Source organism: Pogoniulus pusillus, chromosome Z (genome assembly GCF_015220805.1).
Source record: "Pogoniulus pusillus isolate bPogPus1 chromosome Z, bPogPus1.pri, whole genome shotgun sequence".
NCBI lineage: Eukaryota > Metazoa > Chordata > Aves > Piciformes > Lybiidae > Pogoniulus > Pogoniulus pusillus.
This window is the reverse complement of record NC_087309.1, coordinates 93662232-93679232: the sequence shown is the minus strand read 5'-3', so window position 1 is coordinate 93679232 and position 17001 is coordinate 93662232. Positions and strand designations below refer to the sequence as shown.

Genomic DNA, 17001 nt, shown 5'->3' with positions numbered 1-17001 from the left:
ATGCATCATTAGAGAAGTCCAGGATGAGCAAAATTGAGTGTGACTGGATTTTTCTGTCCCATCACTTTTGAGACATCTGAATTTAAAAAACAGTCATGAAAGGGAGTTATAATTTCCTCTTTAAGGTAACAATGCAATATCTTCATTTGATGTTGCTGCTAAAGCAATTTGGAATTGTTAGTCTAGCATATTCAGGCCTTTTTTAGAGATTTTTTTTTTTTTTTGTATGTGTCATCTTCTGACTGGAAATTCAGTGATAATAGTCAAAATTTGCACAAGTTGCCATCTTTCAAAGGTGCATACATCATCATCCTCAAGTCTAGTTGCTTCTTTGTTTTGTGATGTTATGTAATTACTGTGTAATCTGTTTCAGGGGTACTAAACCAACTGCTGCTTTATATCCCAAGTCCAGAAATCCACCTTTTAAAATCCTTCCCTTCCCCTCCATACTCCTTGTCTAATTTAGGTTACCAACAGCTTCCTTTAACTTCGTATCACAGTATCACAGTATCACCGTAGTTCAGATTCATTAAAAATCTTGCTTTTGACAGATTATCATGTTGTTGAGACACAGACTCAGTTAAAAGTTTCCAAGACCGAAGCGAAGTCTGCCCGTTCAGATGCACACAGTAAATGCGGACCTGATGGAAGAGCCCGGAGCAGTCCTCAGAATGGTAAGATATCAAGGGTAGATTTTGAGCTGACATTAGTTGAAATCACAGAATCATAGAATGGCAGGGGCTGGAAAGGACTTCCAGAGATTGAGTGCAACTGCCTTGCAAAGCAGGACAACTTAGGACAGTCACACAGGAACTGTGTCTTCAGTGCTGAGATGAAGGATGCTGAGAAATAACAGTCCTGTCCATTTCCTTTGGGGAAAAAAAAAATCAAAATTGTTACAGCTAGAAGTCAATTTTGGGTAATTTTTGTTTGGGTTTTTCATTTGTTCCTTTTTTGTTTTTCTTTTCAAACAATGCAATCTACTACACATCCTGAAGACCTTCCTACAGTACGATAAATATGTCCCTACTTTCAAAAGCAACACAAGAAGCAGAATAAACTTTTTTTTTTTGTTAAATTCTCTCTTAAAAACTGTGTATCTTGGTCAGTTCACATAATTTGGAAGACCACCTTCTTATTTTTCCCTGTTTATTTTGTCTGTTTCATGCTTCAAAACACTGTATGCCATGGTCTTCCTTGATCATAGTAACATTTGGTTTTTCCCCTTGCAGGCCATGCTAAAGCCTTTGGATTTTTCAAAAAAGTGAAGTCTCAGAAGCTCTTATCTCTGAACCACATACTTATATTTTATGCCATTCTGTAAGTTAGCAGTTCATACTAAGACTGTCCAAATAATAGGCTTTTCTTGTGTTTACATAGATTAATACAACCTAAGCTTCACTTGAAAAAAGGGAATTACTGAGAATTGTGGCCTGCATACTCCTGAGAAGTAGAAATACTAGTGAAGGGCTTACTTAGTGGGCTTTTCACTTTTTTAAACCAAAGAGTCATTAGTTTAGGAAATGTTTAATTGCTTGCAAGTTCATTTTACCTGTCACTTAGGAAAGCCATAATCAAGGTTGGGTATGTCTGAATGACAGTGATGGGTTTTCCTGAGATGCTTTGAAAAGTACATGTAACAATGTAAGCTATTTAATATTAGGTTTTTCAGGTGCCTCTGAAGTTTCCCTTAATGGATGTACTTTATTTTTTCTCTCTTCCAGTGTTTGTGTATTAGTATTTTCTACTTGTTACATGAGATACAAAATCAGTATCTTGGAGGAACGTCTTCTTTCCATCACATCCTTTGATTCACATATTAAGGAGTAAGATAAATTGATTGTGAAGACTTGTAAAACTTTGGGGGTTTAGAATCTTTTCCCAGTATCTATCGTGCTTATATATTTTCTCCAGCAACCACTGTGATACTGTAGTGCTGTTGTGATACTTTAGTATCCTGTAGTTCTTGTATCTATACTAACCTCACTTCTACTTTCTTTTAAAGACTTTTAGTATAGATGTGGTGTATCATGGTGTACTACTGCCTTGATAATGTTTCCAGCAGCTGTGAGTAACTTTAGTATAAACTGCTGAAGCAATTCCTTACCAGGGCATTGGTTCTGTGGAAAAGTTATAACTTCTGTCTTCAGTCTTAATGTCATGTAATTGGCCTAAGATGACAAAAGATACTTCATAATATTTCAGCTTATGTATCTCATGTGCTTGTATAATGATTTCTAAAGCTCTTTTAAAACTGTCATGCTAATATAAATGTTTTTTAAAAATGTAAAAACCAAAACCACACCAAAAACTAAAATAGAAGATATCCCAAATGCACTAAGCAGAGACTGTATATTTGAAGACGAAATAGGGAAAGTGACACAGTTCCATAGTTCTGTTCTGTAGCCTGGCTGTCATCTGACTATCTGTTTCTTTTTATTTTATTTTTTTTTTTATGTTCATATTCATGTTGCATGGACAAGAAATATCAAATAGAGAAGTTATACTGCGGCATACAAAATTTGCATGAACTCTTCTCCCCTTCTTGTAACTGATTTTTTTTTTTTAAATTTGAACTGCTCTGCAAAAAATATGGCTTCAAAAGTCTCTTAATTTGTCTTCATTTGGTCATCCATGACAAACAAGTCACTCTGACAATGCACTTGTGGACATATTGAACAATGACTTTGCTGCTTAGGGACCAACTGCTCTCAGCTGTCTTCTGTGGAAAACAGTAGAATTTTTATGCGTCAGCCAGAGACAGGTGTTTGGTGAAAAAGGAAGCAAAATGCTCTATATTGTAAACAGGCTTGCACTTATATTTCACCAATAGCTCAAGGAGAGCCGTACACCTGCCTATTACAGGAGGCAATGTCAAAGGCTGTTTTCCCCCTTTTGTTGTGTTTTTGTTAGCAAGGTGCTGTGCACCTCTTACAGAAGCGATCTGTTTTCTATTGCTCCAATCATGAGCAGTACAAGTTACACTTATAATGTGCACTTCTACAGTGTCGAAGGGGTGGACTTTTTGATTTCCTCTAAATCACAGGAAGTGGAACTTAGGCAACTTTTTAACTTAATTTCAATGGAAATCACGTTAAAGTTTTCCATCCAGACTTCTGGTGAATAACAAATGTAACATGTAACAAATATGTTAAATTAAAATGTAACATATAACAAATGTAACACATAGTAAATGTATCAGATTAGGAATTAGTCATTTGTTTCTGTAAACAAGTGCAGTTTACCATGTTGCCTCTGTATCTCCATGTATATATATTTCTCAGTTCTGTTTCCCTCTTTTTGGTTTCTGTTACATTCACTTCTTCATTCTATTTGACAGAAGCCCAGCACAAGGTTTGGGATCTCATCTGCAAATTAATACCGATGCTCTTTGTGATGAGTTAACTGCTAATCTTATAGTATTGGAAAAGGTAATTTCCTACCATGTAATGCAAATGATAATATACAGTTGGTTTATTGAAGAAATTCTATGATCTCTTATTATGAAAAGTGCAACATTACTCCCAGATTTCATACCAGAAGCTAGCATGCTTTCCTAGACAAAGAACTTGTTTTCTGGACTATACATCAGTACAAATATTGGTGTGAATTAATGTTCTGCCTTGATGAGGCTTACAGCCAGGAATAGTAACGAGCTGGACACTTCTAAGTGATTATTGCATGTAATGATCTGTCTACCTCTTTTCCTCCATCAAGGCTGAGGGCTCTGTACTTTACCTTTATTGCTATTTAATGAATTTTCTATCTGGGGATTGTGTCTTGAGTTTTTTGCTTTGATTAAGAGAAGCAATATTGATATGCATATGTAGCCAGTCTCTTCGTATGAAGTGTCCAGAATTTGCCTGTTTCACTTCAGTGGCACAAATGCTGCTGTACCCATTGAGTAACTCCCTGTACTTAACCTTGTTACCACTCTCTCATTACAAAAGTAAATGCATTTACTGGCTTAAACTGGAAACCTATGCAAAACAAAAGTGAGTGTGCAGACCTTACTTCCTCTTTAAGGGTTTTGGTGGGCTAACTTTAGCTAGTAGTTAGATGCCCACCTATCTGATCTCTCTCTCTCTTCCTAGCAGGGCAGGGGGAGAAAATAGAATGCAAAGAGATAAAGTAATGGAAATTGCTTACTAGTTTGTTGTTGCAGGCAGAACAGACTCAACTTGGGGAAAGGTGATTTAATATAGTGCCAGTTAAAATATATTTGGACAAACAATAGAACAATGTGTTTACCCTGTCCCAGGCTCAACTTCACTTTTTTGCTTCCAACTTCATGCCTCATTCCTCATCCCCTGAATACAGCTGGTTGGGGTCACAGTCTGTACATAGCAATTTCCTCTCTGGTGTGCCTTTCTTCAACCTTTCCCCCCACTGCTGCAGCATGGACTACTCTAAGAGCTGCAGCTGTTGAGGAATTAACCACCTGTTTTGCCATGGGTTCTCCATGGGCTACATAATGAACATCACAGTATCACAGTATCATCAAGGTTGGAAGAGACCTCATAGATCATCAAGTCCAACCCTTTACCACAGAGCTCAAGGCTAGACCATGGCACCAAGTGCCACATCCAATCCTGCCTTGAACAGTTCCAGGGACGGCGACTCCACCACCTCCCCGGGCAGCCCATTCCAGTGTCCAATGACTCTCTCAGTGAAGAACTTTCTCCTCACCTCCAGCCTAAATTTCCCTTGGCTTGAGGCTGTGTCCTCTTGTTCTGGTGCTGGCCACCTGAAAGAAGAGAGCAACCTCCTCCTGGCCACAGCCACCCTTCAGGTAGTTGTAGACAGCAATAAGGTCACCCCTGATCCTCCTCTTCTCTAGGCTAAACAATCTCAGCTCCCTTAGCCTCTCCTCGGAGGGCTTGTGCTCAAGGCCTCTCACCAGCCTCGTTGCCCTTCTCTGGACATGCTCAAGCATCTCAACGTCCCCCCTAAACTGGGGAGCCCAGAACTGAACACAGCACTCAAGGTGTGGTCTAACCAGGGCAGAGTACAGGGGCAGAATGACCTCCCTGCTCCTGCTGACCACACCACTCCTGATGCAGGCCAGGATGCCACTGGCTCTCTTGGCCACCTGGGCACACTGCTGGCTCATGTTCAGGCACCCCCAGATCCCTTTCTGTTTGGCTGCTCTCCAGCCACTCCGCCTGTTATGGAATGGAGTTTAGGGGAATTTATGGGGAATAACATGCAAGGCCGAATTTTAAAGGAAAGTTAAAAGGTTTATTACTAAAACACTAGAAATCCCCTTCCCCAAACTTAATTATAACTATCCCACGTAAGTTCTTGGTTCGCAGTTGCAGATTAAAATAGAAAATGGCAAAAATGAAGAGAGTCTGTGATTTTTAAGAAAGTTCTTTGAGTCTTGAGAGATTATTCAGTCCCTAAATAAAAGTTTGTCAGTTACTCACTGTCCAAATGTAGTTCAGAAGAGTTTCAAAGTATTTATGAATTTCAGGCGCGTTGTCTGAGCCTCCTGCAGGTCCGGGCTGAGCTCGTCCCTGGCCCCTGAGGCTGATGAGTTCGTGCCGAGTTCGTGCCGAGCTGGCCGTAATTCTTAATGCTGCGGTGCGAATGCCGAGCGATGCATGTGCAGGCAGGGTGCCATTCAGAAGGAGAGCAGGGTTGAGAGCGAGAGGGCAAAGAGCTCTCTATTAAGGCAAATGCAGCATTTTTATAGTGTTCAAAAGTGGTGTGTTTAGCCAGTTCAGGTGATTTTATGTTAATTTTACAGATTGATACAAAGTTATAATCCATTCATACAATTGGACAATTCTTACCCAAAACCAACCTGTAGGACCACTCAGGGGTCAGCCCCCAACAGATGTTCACTGGGCGATGGGAACCAAGGTCCCTTTCTCAAAACATAGCCAATGTTTACCTTTTACCCTTCTGGAGGAGAAATCTTCTCAGAGGCTCTGCAGATGCTGAACAGCAGATAGAAATATTGTTTTGATTTTACGATGACTTGGTCTTTCTGTGAGCCACGACCCTGTGTACAAGTGGGGCCTGCAAAAGGGCTCTGCTACCTTCCATGACAAACCCCAGCCTGTAGCTCTGCATGGGGTTGTTGTGGCCCAAGTGCAGCACCCTGCACTTGGAGCTATTGAACCCCATCCCATTGGACTCTGCCCATCTGTCCAGGTGGTCAAGGTCCTGCTGCAGAGCCCTTCTACCCTCCAACCCAGCCACATCTGCCCCCAGCTTAGTGTCATCTGCAAACTTGCTGTTGACTGACTCCATGCCCTCATCCAGATCATCTATGAAGATGTTAAAGAGGATGGGGCCCAGCACTGATCCTTGAGGGACACCACTAGTGACTGGCCACCAGCTGGATGTGGCACCATTCACCACCACTCTCTGGGCTCATCCCTCCAGCCAGTTCCTAACCCAGCACAGAGTGTTGCCATCCAAGCCATGGGCTGACAGCTTAGCCAGCAGTTTGCTGTGGGGGACAGTGTCAAAGGCCTTGCTAAAGTGCAGATAGACCATATCCACAGGCCTCCCCACATCCACCAAGTGGGTTACCTGATCATAGAAGGAGATCAGGTTGGAGAGGCAGGATCTGCCCTTCCTAAACCCATGCTGTCTGGACCTGAGCCCTTTGCCATCCCTCAGGTGCGCAGTTATTGCCCTCAAGATAACCTGCTCCATCAGTTTCCCTGGCACTAAGGTCAGGCTGACAGGTCTGTAGTTCCCAGGTTCCTCCATCCAACACTTCTTGTGGATGCCTTTTCTTCTCAGACTTTGCTCCTGCAACTGTTTTTCACTGTTACACTGTCCTACTCATTGTTTGGTGTTTTTCCTCTTTCTTAAATGCACTTTACAGACACTTGACCACAGTCTTGGCTGAGGAGTTCAGCTATCCCCATCACAGCTTCCATTTCTCGCTGCTGGAGCAGCTGTGTACAGTAAGGGACAGCCTCTCTCCTCTTCCCACAGCAGATGCCCTTTCAGCCCCTTGTCCCAGCTATGCCCCCAAACCTTGACAACTGCAGCCAGTGCAGATGTAAGAAATGGAATGTGTATGTGGCCAAGCATATAAAAAAAAAAAAAAGTGTAGCAAAAATAAAATTGCATTCCTGTATGCTTAAGTCACATGGGTTATTTTTGCCTGTGATTCTAAAATGTGAGTGCATGCCAAGGTGTTTCAGCACAGTTTTGTTTTGTTTTGTTTTGTTTTCCCAAACCAAGATTCTTTAATGGCATAAAACTAGGATTATATAATGTCATAATATAATATATTTACCTGTGTTGCACAGGTTTTACAGAGACTGCCAAAAAGAGGTTTCAGTCCCCCGCATCTCTAACCCCCTGACTTTGAAAGTTTAGAATAATCCTAGTTATAGACTCTTTGTGTGCTCTGGATAATAACAATATGTTAGAAGGGGAAGCTGCTTGCCAGATGATTAGCAGGTACAATCTTTAGCCAAATTTGGTTGTTTATAAGGTTACGGCATTCCAGCTGCTGAGGCAGGCTGGCAAAATAGTTCACAGAAGACCTCACTTCATTTTTGTGGGAACCCAGCCAGCCTTTTGCAGCAAAGCTGGGCACTCTTCCACTCCCTTATATAGTCTCTCATTGAAAGCAGTAAAAGGTATCTGGATAATTTGATCATCCCATCCAGCTATTCCCAGAGAATGTCCTGAATTAGAGTCTTACGTCATTCACATGCTTTCAGTTAGCATCTACAGGATTGGACCCTTAGATCTGCAAATTACTTAGTATACAATCACCTGCCTTGCTTACAGACTAAATTAGTATTGCCTGTGGCTGCATACAGAGCCAAATCCCAAGCATATCTGATCCCCAAGTTGTTAAAGCAGGATGTTTGACCCTATTCTTCTGAAAAACTGATAGAAAACATCTGAGATGTGACTGCAGTTGCTTAACTGTTTCGTATACCCTAGTGAAAAGTGCTAGTAACTGGTTGCATCCGGCTTCAGCAGCGAAAGTGGCATAAAAGTTCAGTCTAGCTTTTTGCCTCGCCCATTGCTTCCTGTGCAACCACAGCATTTTAAACTAGAGCACAGAAATTAGCTAGGTTAAAAACTAAAAATTACTCTCCAGATGAAGAATGTTCAGTGCAAGAGTATGTTACAGTATCACAGTATCACAGTATCGTCTGGGTTGGAAGAGACCTCACAGATCATCAAGTCCAACCCTTTACCACAGAGCTCAAGGCTAGACCATGGCACCAAGTGCCACGTCCAATCTTGCCTTGAACACCTCCAGGGACTGTGACTCCACCACCTCCCCGGGCAGCCCATTCCAGTGTCCAGTCACTCTCTCAGTGAAGAACTTTCTCCTCACCTCGAGCCTAAATTTCCCCTGGCGCAGCCTGAGGCTGTGTCCTCTTGTTCTGGTGCTGGTCACCTGAGAGAAGAGAGCAACCTCCTCCTGGCCACAACCACCCCTCAGGTAGTTGCGATGTTGTGACGACTTTTTCCAGTGTGACCTTGTTATTTTACAAGCACTTCTTCATACTTAGAGTCAAGGAATTGCCATGGATTAGTGGAATTTTGCTTTGACATTTGTGTATTTAATAGGTTACTGAAATGCTTCATGTCTATCAGATGATAAAGTGTTAAACAGAGGAAGAAAACATGACATAGCCTTAATGTTGCTCATTCTCTTACCCTAATGTAGCTAGCTAGAATTAAATTCCAGGGTATGTGTTAACTGACTTACAAAATTACTTTTTTTCTTTCCCCAAAATGCTTCTCCTGAAAAAGTTTTACATCATGAGGTAGGATTAAGAAGTGGTGTACTTGAAATGGAAGTACAGTGGCTCCTCAAATTAAGCCCTCAAAGTATCTCTTACTAACCTTCTATACTCAGTGATTGTTAGTTACTAACATGTGCCAGGACATGAGACCCTCCCTGTTTTCCCTATATCTGGACAAGGAGGCAAAAACTGGATAAACAGTCAGTGCAAAATAAGTCTGTGGAAATCACCCTTGAAGATTTGAGTGGCTGGCATTGCCTTCACTCCAACCAAGGAATGATAAACCACAATACACTCAATCTGCTAGAAGGAACATATTTGCTGATGTTTAGACCTTAATTTGCTGTGCATGCTTTGTAGCCAGCTGTGTCTGAAACTGTTACAACACTATTTGAATTATCTACTTAAACCTAGAAAGTGAGACTTTGAGGCTTTTACTGAGTTCTGATCAAGTAAAAAATAATTGGATTTCTTGTACCTTTCTTTATAGTTTTAGTTCTTTCCTATCTTATTTCTTCATACCTAAGGAAGGAGAGAATCTACAGGAGGAATTGCAAGAGTTACTCATAATATGAAAACCAGGAAGCATTCCACATGACTTCCACTGGTATGAATAGCTGTGACAGAATTAAAATGCACACAGACATTCCAAAAAGTAGAGTGTGTCTTTTTAATGCAATGTAATACTTCCTGCTGCCTAGCGTTTGGTTTTTTTTTATTATTATTATTTTTTTTAGATACAAAACAACTTACAAAAACTACTCAAAGATGGTGAATGAAATACCAGTATTCTTGGATGGCTTTAGACTTCATTCTTCTCTCATCATACAATTGTTTCCTTTGGAAAAGACGTGAGATTAAGTCCAAACTATTCCAAAGGAGATCTGCTGGCCAGAGTTCAAACTTCTTTATTTTCAGTCCAAGCCAACTGTAAACTACTGTAAAGCTCATGTCATAATGCAGAAAAGTCACTTTGTTCTCAAGCGTGTACCTGTATGTTTTAAAAGCATGTATGTTTTGATCTACATTTATCTATGTTTCGAAAATAAGGGGATTTTCTTTCTCTGTGTGTGAATTAATGACTGTTATACCTTATTTGGTTCTAGACATACTTATACCAGTGCAAAGCTGCTGCAACTCCTTTTATATCACCGTTTGCTTTCTGGCTATTGTCATAGAGATGTAAATAGGAAGAATTTTAGTTGTGACTCCTGTGCTGAAGTACTGTGTAAATAAGCTGGTGTGTCACAATGGTTATGGATCAGTCTTATGCTCTTCATTTTTACTATTGTGTGCCCTTGCATCTTAAAGAAATCAAACACCTGGACTGGATTATGTGACGTTCTGAATGTTCAACGTGTTCTCTGATCTCAGCTGCTGTAAAACGGCATAATTCCACTTTCTGTGGTATTGCATCACTGAGGGTAAGGTCTGTTACTACTGGGCATTCAATTTTCATTAAGTCAAGCTTGGAATATATGTGTACTTGCCATTTTATAATCAGGTTCCTTATGAATAGCAGTATGAGTGTGACATCTGCACAAATAAGGAGAACTGCGAGGTCCACTCATTATCTCTGTTCCGTAAAGTAATCAGTATGAAGACTCTCAGCCAGCTGACTCCCAGGTCAGCTTTCTTTGGAGTTGTGTGGAGATTTGGTTAGTTGAACAAGTGCAGTTTTGCTCCAGTTGATGAGAATCTAGTCTTGATATGCAGCTGCAGAGACTGGGTATTTCTACATAATAGGAACTAGCAAATTAACGATGCAGCAATACAATCAGAGTGAATGCAGAAGTAGACATCTGCTTTGTTATGCTATTATTTTCTTTCTTCACAGTGCCTAAGTTGGGATAACTGGGGATTTTGGGTTTCTGATTCACCAAGCAGGTTGCGTAGTTTTTAAAAAAGTAATATTTAGGATAATAACTAGTATCTGTAAAATGACAGTATTGTTTATAATATGCCATGTGTTTTATAACCATTTCTGTGAAATGTGCCTATGGTGTTTAAATAAACGTTTATAAAACAATTCTCAGTACTGTATGGATGAAGCCAGTTCCTTCTGTTATTTTAGGCAAACATGCTACCCACTAGTTATGAGTTACAGTTATGAGTTAACTCGCAGTACACATTTTATCCAGCAGAAAGCATTAGGAACTGCATCCCTTATGTGCATCCTCTTACTCAGCTGTACTTGAGGTCTTCCCAGACTGCAATGACAGAGCAGTAGGAGCAAATTCGGGCCCCAGATTTTTGAGGAAATTTGTGTGGTTTCATTAAATGATTTGTCCTTAAAGGATAGTATTGTAGTGTTCAGGCAGTGTAGAGAGCACTAATATGCCTGTCTGGCTCGAGATTCCCTGTAAGCATAGCCTATCAAAAATCTATGATATTTGACTCCATACTGCAGCCTCTGCCTGTCCTTCTGTAGCTGTCATGAAACTGTTGGAATATTCAGATTCATAAGAAAACTACTGAACTAAAGTTTTGTTCATTGGGGGTTTTTCCTACTGTCTGCTTACAAAGTTATGCAGCTTATTTAAGTTCCAGACCCTGACCTCATCCTTTCTCTTTGCTAGTTACGTCCTTTTAACTCTGTATCAGTAACAAGAATCTGTAGTTCTGTTTATGGTTTAAAACTTGATGCCGGGAGTCACCTTTATCAAAGGAACTTTAAAGAAACTTGATTATAGCCACCAGGTGAACTGAATTAGTGTGTTACTCCATTACATCAGCAAGAATATGCTATACTGTAAGAAAACAAGGAGAGAGATAACACATGGCATGTGCCTTACGTGATGCAGTCAGGCTAACCCCTTATCATTAGCTATAAGCAGACAAAGTGATTGCCAGAATGAATGAGTAATCAAAGGTGTTATGTGTGCTCTTTAGCCCATTGCAACAGGACACAAGAAAAGGTGAGTCTAGGCAAAAGTGTAGCCATGCCTTTCAAATGGAGAAGCAGCAAGTTGCACCCCAAAGAAACAACTAGTGTTTGGTGTTGTAACTGTAGTCATATCAACTCAGATGCAATTCAGAGTGGCCATTTCTTTGGCTTGTACCCTCACTACTCCTTTTCCTAGAAAGAGGAGAAGGATATCTCTATGTCATACTGTTCAGAAGTCACTGCAAAGTTGTGCAGTGGTATAGCACTGCAGTATTGCCAGACTAGGTGACAGAGCACATGCAAGACCCCAGTGAGGCAAAGTTTAGAAGTGGTAGTGAAGTGGTTTCAAATGTGGGCTTCAGTCTTGTGACTGAAGGGGAGGGTTTTTTCCCAGTCCTTTTTAGGGAGAGAAGTGATCAACAGCAATGACGAACAAGGAAAATCTGCTTCCTGAAAGAGTGGGAGTCAAAGAGTAAAGGGGCTTGTCCACCCAGCATCTGTGGTAGGTGATGCAAACCAAAGCAACAAAAAGGGAGTTTGCTTTTTCTCAAAGATGCTAATTTACAGAATTAGGAAAAAGAGATGTGACTTCAGGCATCAGACATCTATGGTAAATGTTTAGTACATGGTGATAATAATACTTATTTGTTGTGTAGGTTGTGTCAGAAAAGCCAGTCTTCTTATTTATTTTGGTTTTATTTTTCCAGATTTGTCTGCCTGTTGTTCCTGGCAGCATAGAGGCTAGGAAAAAAAAATGTTTCACGTAGCCATGGAGGAATTAATAGTAGTACCACATTCTGACAAGTCATTTTTAAACTGGCAATGCTGTAGATGTATTAAAGGTAACAGGGTCACATCACTAATGTTTTCTTCAGCTGTAATTGGTGAGACAATTATTTTTCTCAACAGTCTGAGTCAAATTTTCCCCAGTTCGTGTATGTGATGGTTCTAAGTGAAAGGGAGAAAAACAAAAAAAAACAAAAAAAAAAACAAAAAAAAAAAAAAAAAAAAGGGGGGGGGGGGGGGGGGGAGGGGCAGTGCAGAGGGCAAAGAAATAAACATAAACAAACCCCAACCTTGATTTCTTTTTTCAGAAAAATGAGAACACTCCCAAAGTGGAGTTGACATTTCCGTGTGCATTCTGCCAGTGTCCAGCAGGTGGACTCCTTTTTTCCAAGTGAGACTGGTTTAAAGTGTTTCATTCTGCCTGCCTAGTATGAACGTATGCCAAGTATCAGTCACTGCGGCCGAAGTGAAACAGAGAAGTGTGTTATAGGCATGATTTTCTGGTGTTTTGGAATTCATCTGTCATCAGACTACTGTCAATATGAAAAGTCCTTCCTATTTCCATTCCCAGTGGTGACTTTCTTGTGCATTCTCACAGAGAGCAGAAAGGAGGGTGAGAATATTAATGTGGAATGTTCTGCCAGATTAGTTGCCTGAATTGGCTTGGGTTTGGAGATAAAAAGTTTATGAGAACTTGGTGTGAAGAATGCCACTAAGTGCTCTAAGAAGTGGAAGAAGTATAATGCCACCTCTCAGCAGAACTTGAAAGTCAGCAAATCCCATTAGCGTTTGCAGAAAAGATGGTCAATTTTGTCCATGTATGCCTGTGTTTGAATTTAATACTGTTGCTGCTTTCACCTGAACCTTCACGCAGGTGTGCACTGCACTTTGATTTCCACCTTACAGCCAGCTGACAAATGCTAATTGAATCTCCATATTCATGTTATCCAAGCCTTTGTGGGCTATTGCTCAGCTTGTTCAGCTGCAGCTGCTGGTGAGGTGTTACTTCCAAGGACATAAAGATTTTGCCTTTACAGAGCAGATGGAACATGCAATGAAGATCATGAAAACCCTGGCTATTTGGACAGAAAAATCAGTTTAACTGTGTCAAGCAGACAAACTGAACTGAACTGTTGTTCCTTTTGTGCTCAGTGCTTGTGTGTATGCTTCTGTAAACATCAGATGAATAATTCTGTTTGAAAGGATTTTGCAAGCACCTGCAAAAGTCTGGTTAGTGAGGCACTCTGAGTCTGACATGGAAATTTCCTCAAAAGGGAAAATTAACTGATGTCATTTGACGTGTCTAGTTTTACAAGGTTACAAAAGGGCTTTTTTTTTTTTCCTTTATTGGGTTATGAGTGTAGAGGTTTGTGACAGCCTGTTGTTCAGTGAACAGCCATAACAAAATAGACACATTAAATTTCTTTTAATTGTCTCTTAAGTTATTCCATGTTAATCAGTAGCCTTCCTGGACTATAAAAAAAGACCTCAACTGAAGCAGTCAAATACATATAATAATGTACACTGTATGCACTAACTCAGCAGCACTTAAAAGAGTTTATTGTCTGAGCTTTGCACAATGTTATGATGCCTGTAATTATTCCTGTCCAAAATACAGGCATTTCACTGCTACATACACAAATGCTCTAGAGACCTTCTGTTTTTTCCTCATGGTGTCTCTACTGACTCTCAAATTTCCCTCTAGTGAAACTCACCAGCAATACTAGTGTTTAGATTAAGTCTAAAATTATTTGGATGTCTAGGCCTACACCTTTACAGCACTGTGGTTAGGAGTCTTTTTCTACACCTGCTATTGGTAATGTCACCTTAAAAATCAGGCTTTACGTCTCTAAGAGGGCCTTTAAGGCTTCTTGTCTAAGAGATTCTTCCAGAAGACCCTCAAAGAGGATGAACCCAAGAAACAAGAGAAAAATGCTGTGAGAGTGTACTGGCAGGATTGGTACAGTAATTGTTGTCTTTATTCTGTACCTAATATCATCTCTGGTATAGTTTACAAACAAGAAGTCTTAAGCAAGAAGACTTCAAGCAGGGATTCACGGCACTCCTATGTTCAAGGCAACTTCCCTGATTTTTCATTTTAATAACAAAAAGTAGAATAAGATACCAGCTACTCCCTGAGGAGTTTACACTTGATGCCATGGATCACTTCACTTTTTATTTTGCAATGGGCAGGTTTTGTGCTAGAAATCTTCCTTCCGTTGGAATGTCCAAACATCCTTCCAAAAGTGTAACTGTTAGCATAAGGGAGAACAACCCTATGTTGAACATGTTTGTAGTGATTAGACATTTGTTGGGGGGGGAAACACCACCAAAAAGGTGGAAGTTACCTCCTTGAATATGGCTATTACTGCCTTCAATGTGCATTTCAAACTGTCTAGGCTTAATAGTTGTCAGCCTGTGAATTCACTCTAGATAGAAAAAAAAAAAAGTCTATATTTTATTGTATATGTGCCCTTCTTGCCTTGCCAATCTTTGTACTGAGTTACTTTGGATACTGCTTAAAAAAGTCATTACATTCTTAAAGGTGAAGCTATATCTTTTCCCAGGCTTTACATTATAAACAACAAGCTCACAGCATGATGTGTGATATAGTGACTGCATTCTGTTCTGGAGCTGTGACAGTGTATATTAAACTTCATAACAAGGATTTCTTAGTCTTTGGAAATGCAGGTAGTTTGAACTGTAAAGCCTCTTCAACTGCTGTTCTTAACAGTATTGATAAGGTAATTTTCCACTGCATAGGCATTTTAGGAGCAGTTAGCAAATTAAAGGAAAATCATTCCAATGTGCCTTCAAGTAGAAAATTTAAAACCAGCTCTTCACACTATCTGCAGATAGACGGACAAGAGATTCTCCCATGCAGAGAAAGTAATGAGTGACATGGTTATAACTGCATTCTGGACCTGGCTCTGAACCTGTCCTGAGCTTACAGCTTGCTATCATGGCAATATGCACATGTGGCCACGTTCTGGAGCAGGGACAAGGTGGGAAGAAATGCAGCTTTTACTAGCAGTTGATTCCATAACACATGTGGTGAACCATGAACCTCTCTCTGGTGAATCATATGAAAAGTGCATTATAATGCTAGAAAACAATACTTGTGTGAAGAAATGTCCTTCTATGTTTTCACCCACACATGTTCTAAATGATGCCATTAACAGCACATATGAAAAAGAAATACATAAATCTACATAAGATTATAAAGATCCTGAATAATGGTAATGGCTGTAGACAAGACAGTTGTTTAGCTGATAGACAATAAGGTCTTGATTATGGAAACTCATCTTCCAAGTCTAGCCCAAGGCCTTTACACATGTGCTAGTTTGAAGCTAGCTAGAATGTTTTGGAGAGAAGAACTAGATTACAGGCTGTGAAAGGAAAACAATGGTGATGTCTACTTCACTCACCGTCTCGCTGAGAAGTATGGGAAGAAGAAATGAAAACATTAGAAAACACTCACCATTTTTTCTCTCACTCTTACTTGGGCTGCTGGCTGAGCAACATCTTACTCTCTGACGTCCCTTTCCATTTGGACTAACCCACTTAGCTTCTTAACCTCTGGCCGAACCTCTGTTCTTCCTTGGGACTAGGGTAAGGTTGAGAGGGGCAGGGAGAAGGTGCAGGGGTGGTTGAGAGCCCCTCCTGGGGACTCAGGTTTCTGGAAGGGGAGTTGTGTTTCTGTATTACCTTTTACCTTGTCTCTTTCTGTATATAACTGTATATACTATAAATATCTGCTTGTATATTGTGCTAAGCTGTAAATAATATGCTTCATTCATATTTCCAGAGCCGACTGAGTCTAGTCTGGGTGATTTATAAAAGTGGGGGTGGGGAACAACCAAACCGTCACATATTTTTATTTGGCACTCCCAACGAGGGGCAAATTCATTTTGAGTGATTGTTAATTAACTCTGGGAATCAGAATGAAGCTAATGAAGCAGCTATTTTACTTAGTGGGGGCTACTGTGTGGCCTGTTTTCTGTTTTCTTGTGTATAATTGGATCAAAGCCCAAATTGGTTATTTATTGCTTAATGTAATTTTTAAGAAGGTCAAAGCTAAACTTACAACAATTTTCTGGAACTGGGAGGATTTCATTCTTTGGTATGCTGGATTTAATGTCACTGAAAAATTTACTAGTAATATTACAGAGGTATTTACCAATAATATTACAGGCAGTGAAAGTACCTTATTTTGCTTTATCTATAGCCCTGATGAGAGTTATTCAACCTAAAAGTCAGGCAGATCCTTGTTCAGAATTTTGTTCATGTCAGAATGTGGTATTTCTGTCAGGTGTGAATTTATGTCTTGTAAAAAAAATTCTAAATGCACTTCCTGTAAGTAATAGGAAGCTCTCTGTGTCCAAGACAAAAGGGACAGTGTCGCATAAACAATGTACCAGTGTAAACCAAAACAAAGATAACTCAGGGGCACAGCAAGGGACAGCCAATATTACACCTCCCTCTCCAGATTCTGGGAAAGCTGCTAATGTTCCTAGTGGGAATGATAACACAGCAGGATTGGCAGGATTCCCAGGAACACAGGTGACTACTCAAGACCAA

The 17001-nt window shown here is 40.2% G+C and overlaps 1 protein-coding gene across 1 annotated transcript in view; it reads left to right on the top strand.

The window, feature by feature from the left end:
* GRAMD2B (GRAM domain containing 2B) overlaps positions 1–10776 on the top strand; it is a 71500-nt gene extending 60724 nt beyond the window's left edge. The window contains exons 10-14 of the mRNA XM_064139996.1: positions 552–674; positions 1233–1320; positions 1725–1826; positions 3341–3431; positions 9485–10776. Coding sequence (XP_063996066.1) covers positions 552–674; positions 1233–1320; positions 1725–1826; positions 3341–3431; positions 9485–9526 — 446 coding nt within the window. The 3' untranslated portion in view covers positions 9527–10776. The remainder of the gene's footprint in view (positions 1–551; positions 675–1232; positions 1321–1724; positions 1827–3340; positions 3432–9484) is intronic.
* The last annotated feature ends 6225 nt before the right edge of the window (positions 10777–17001 follow it).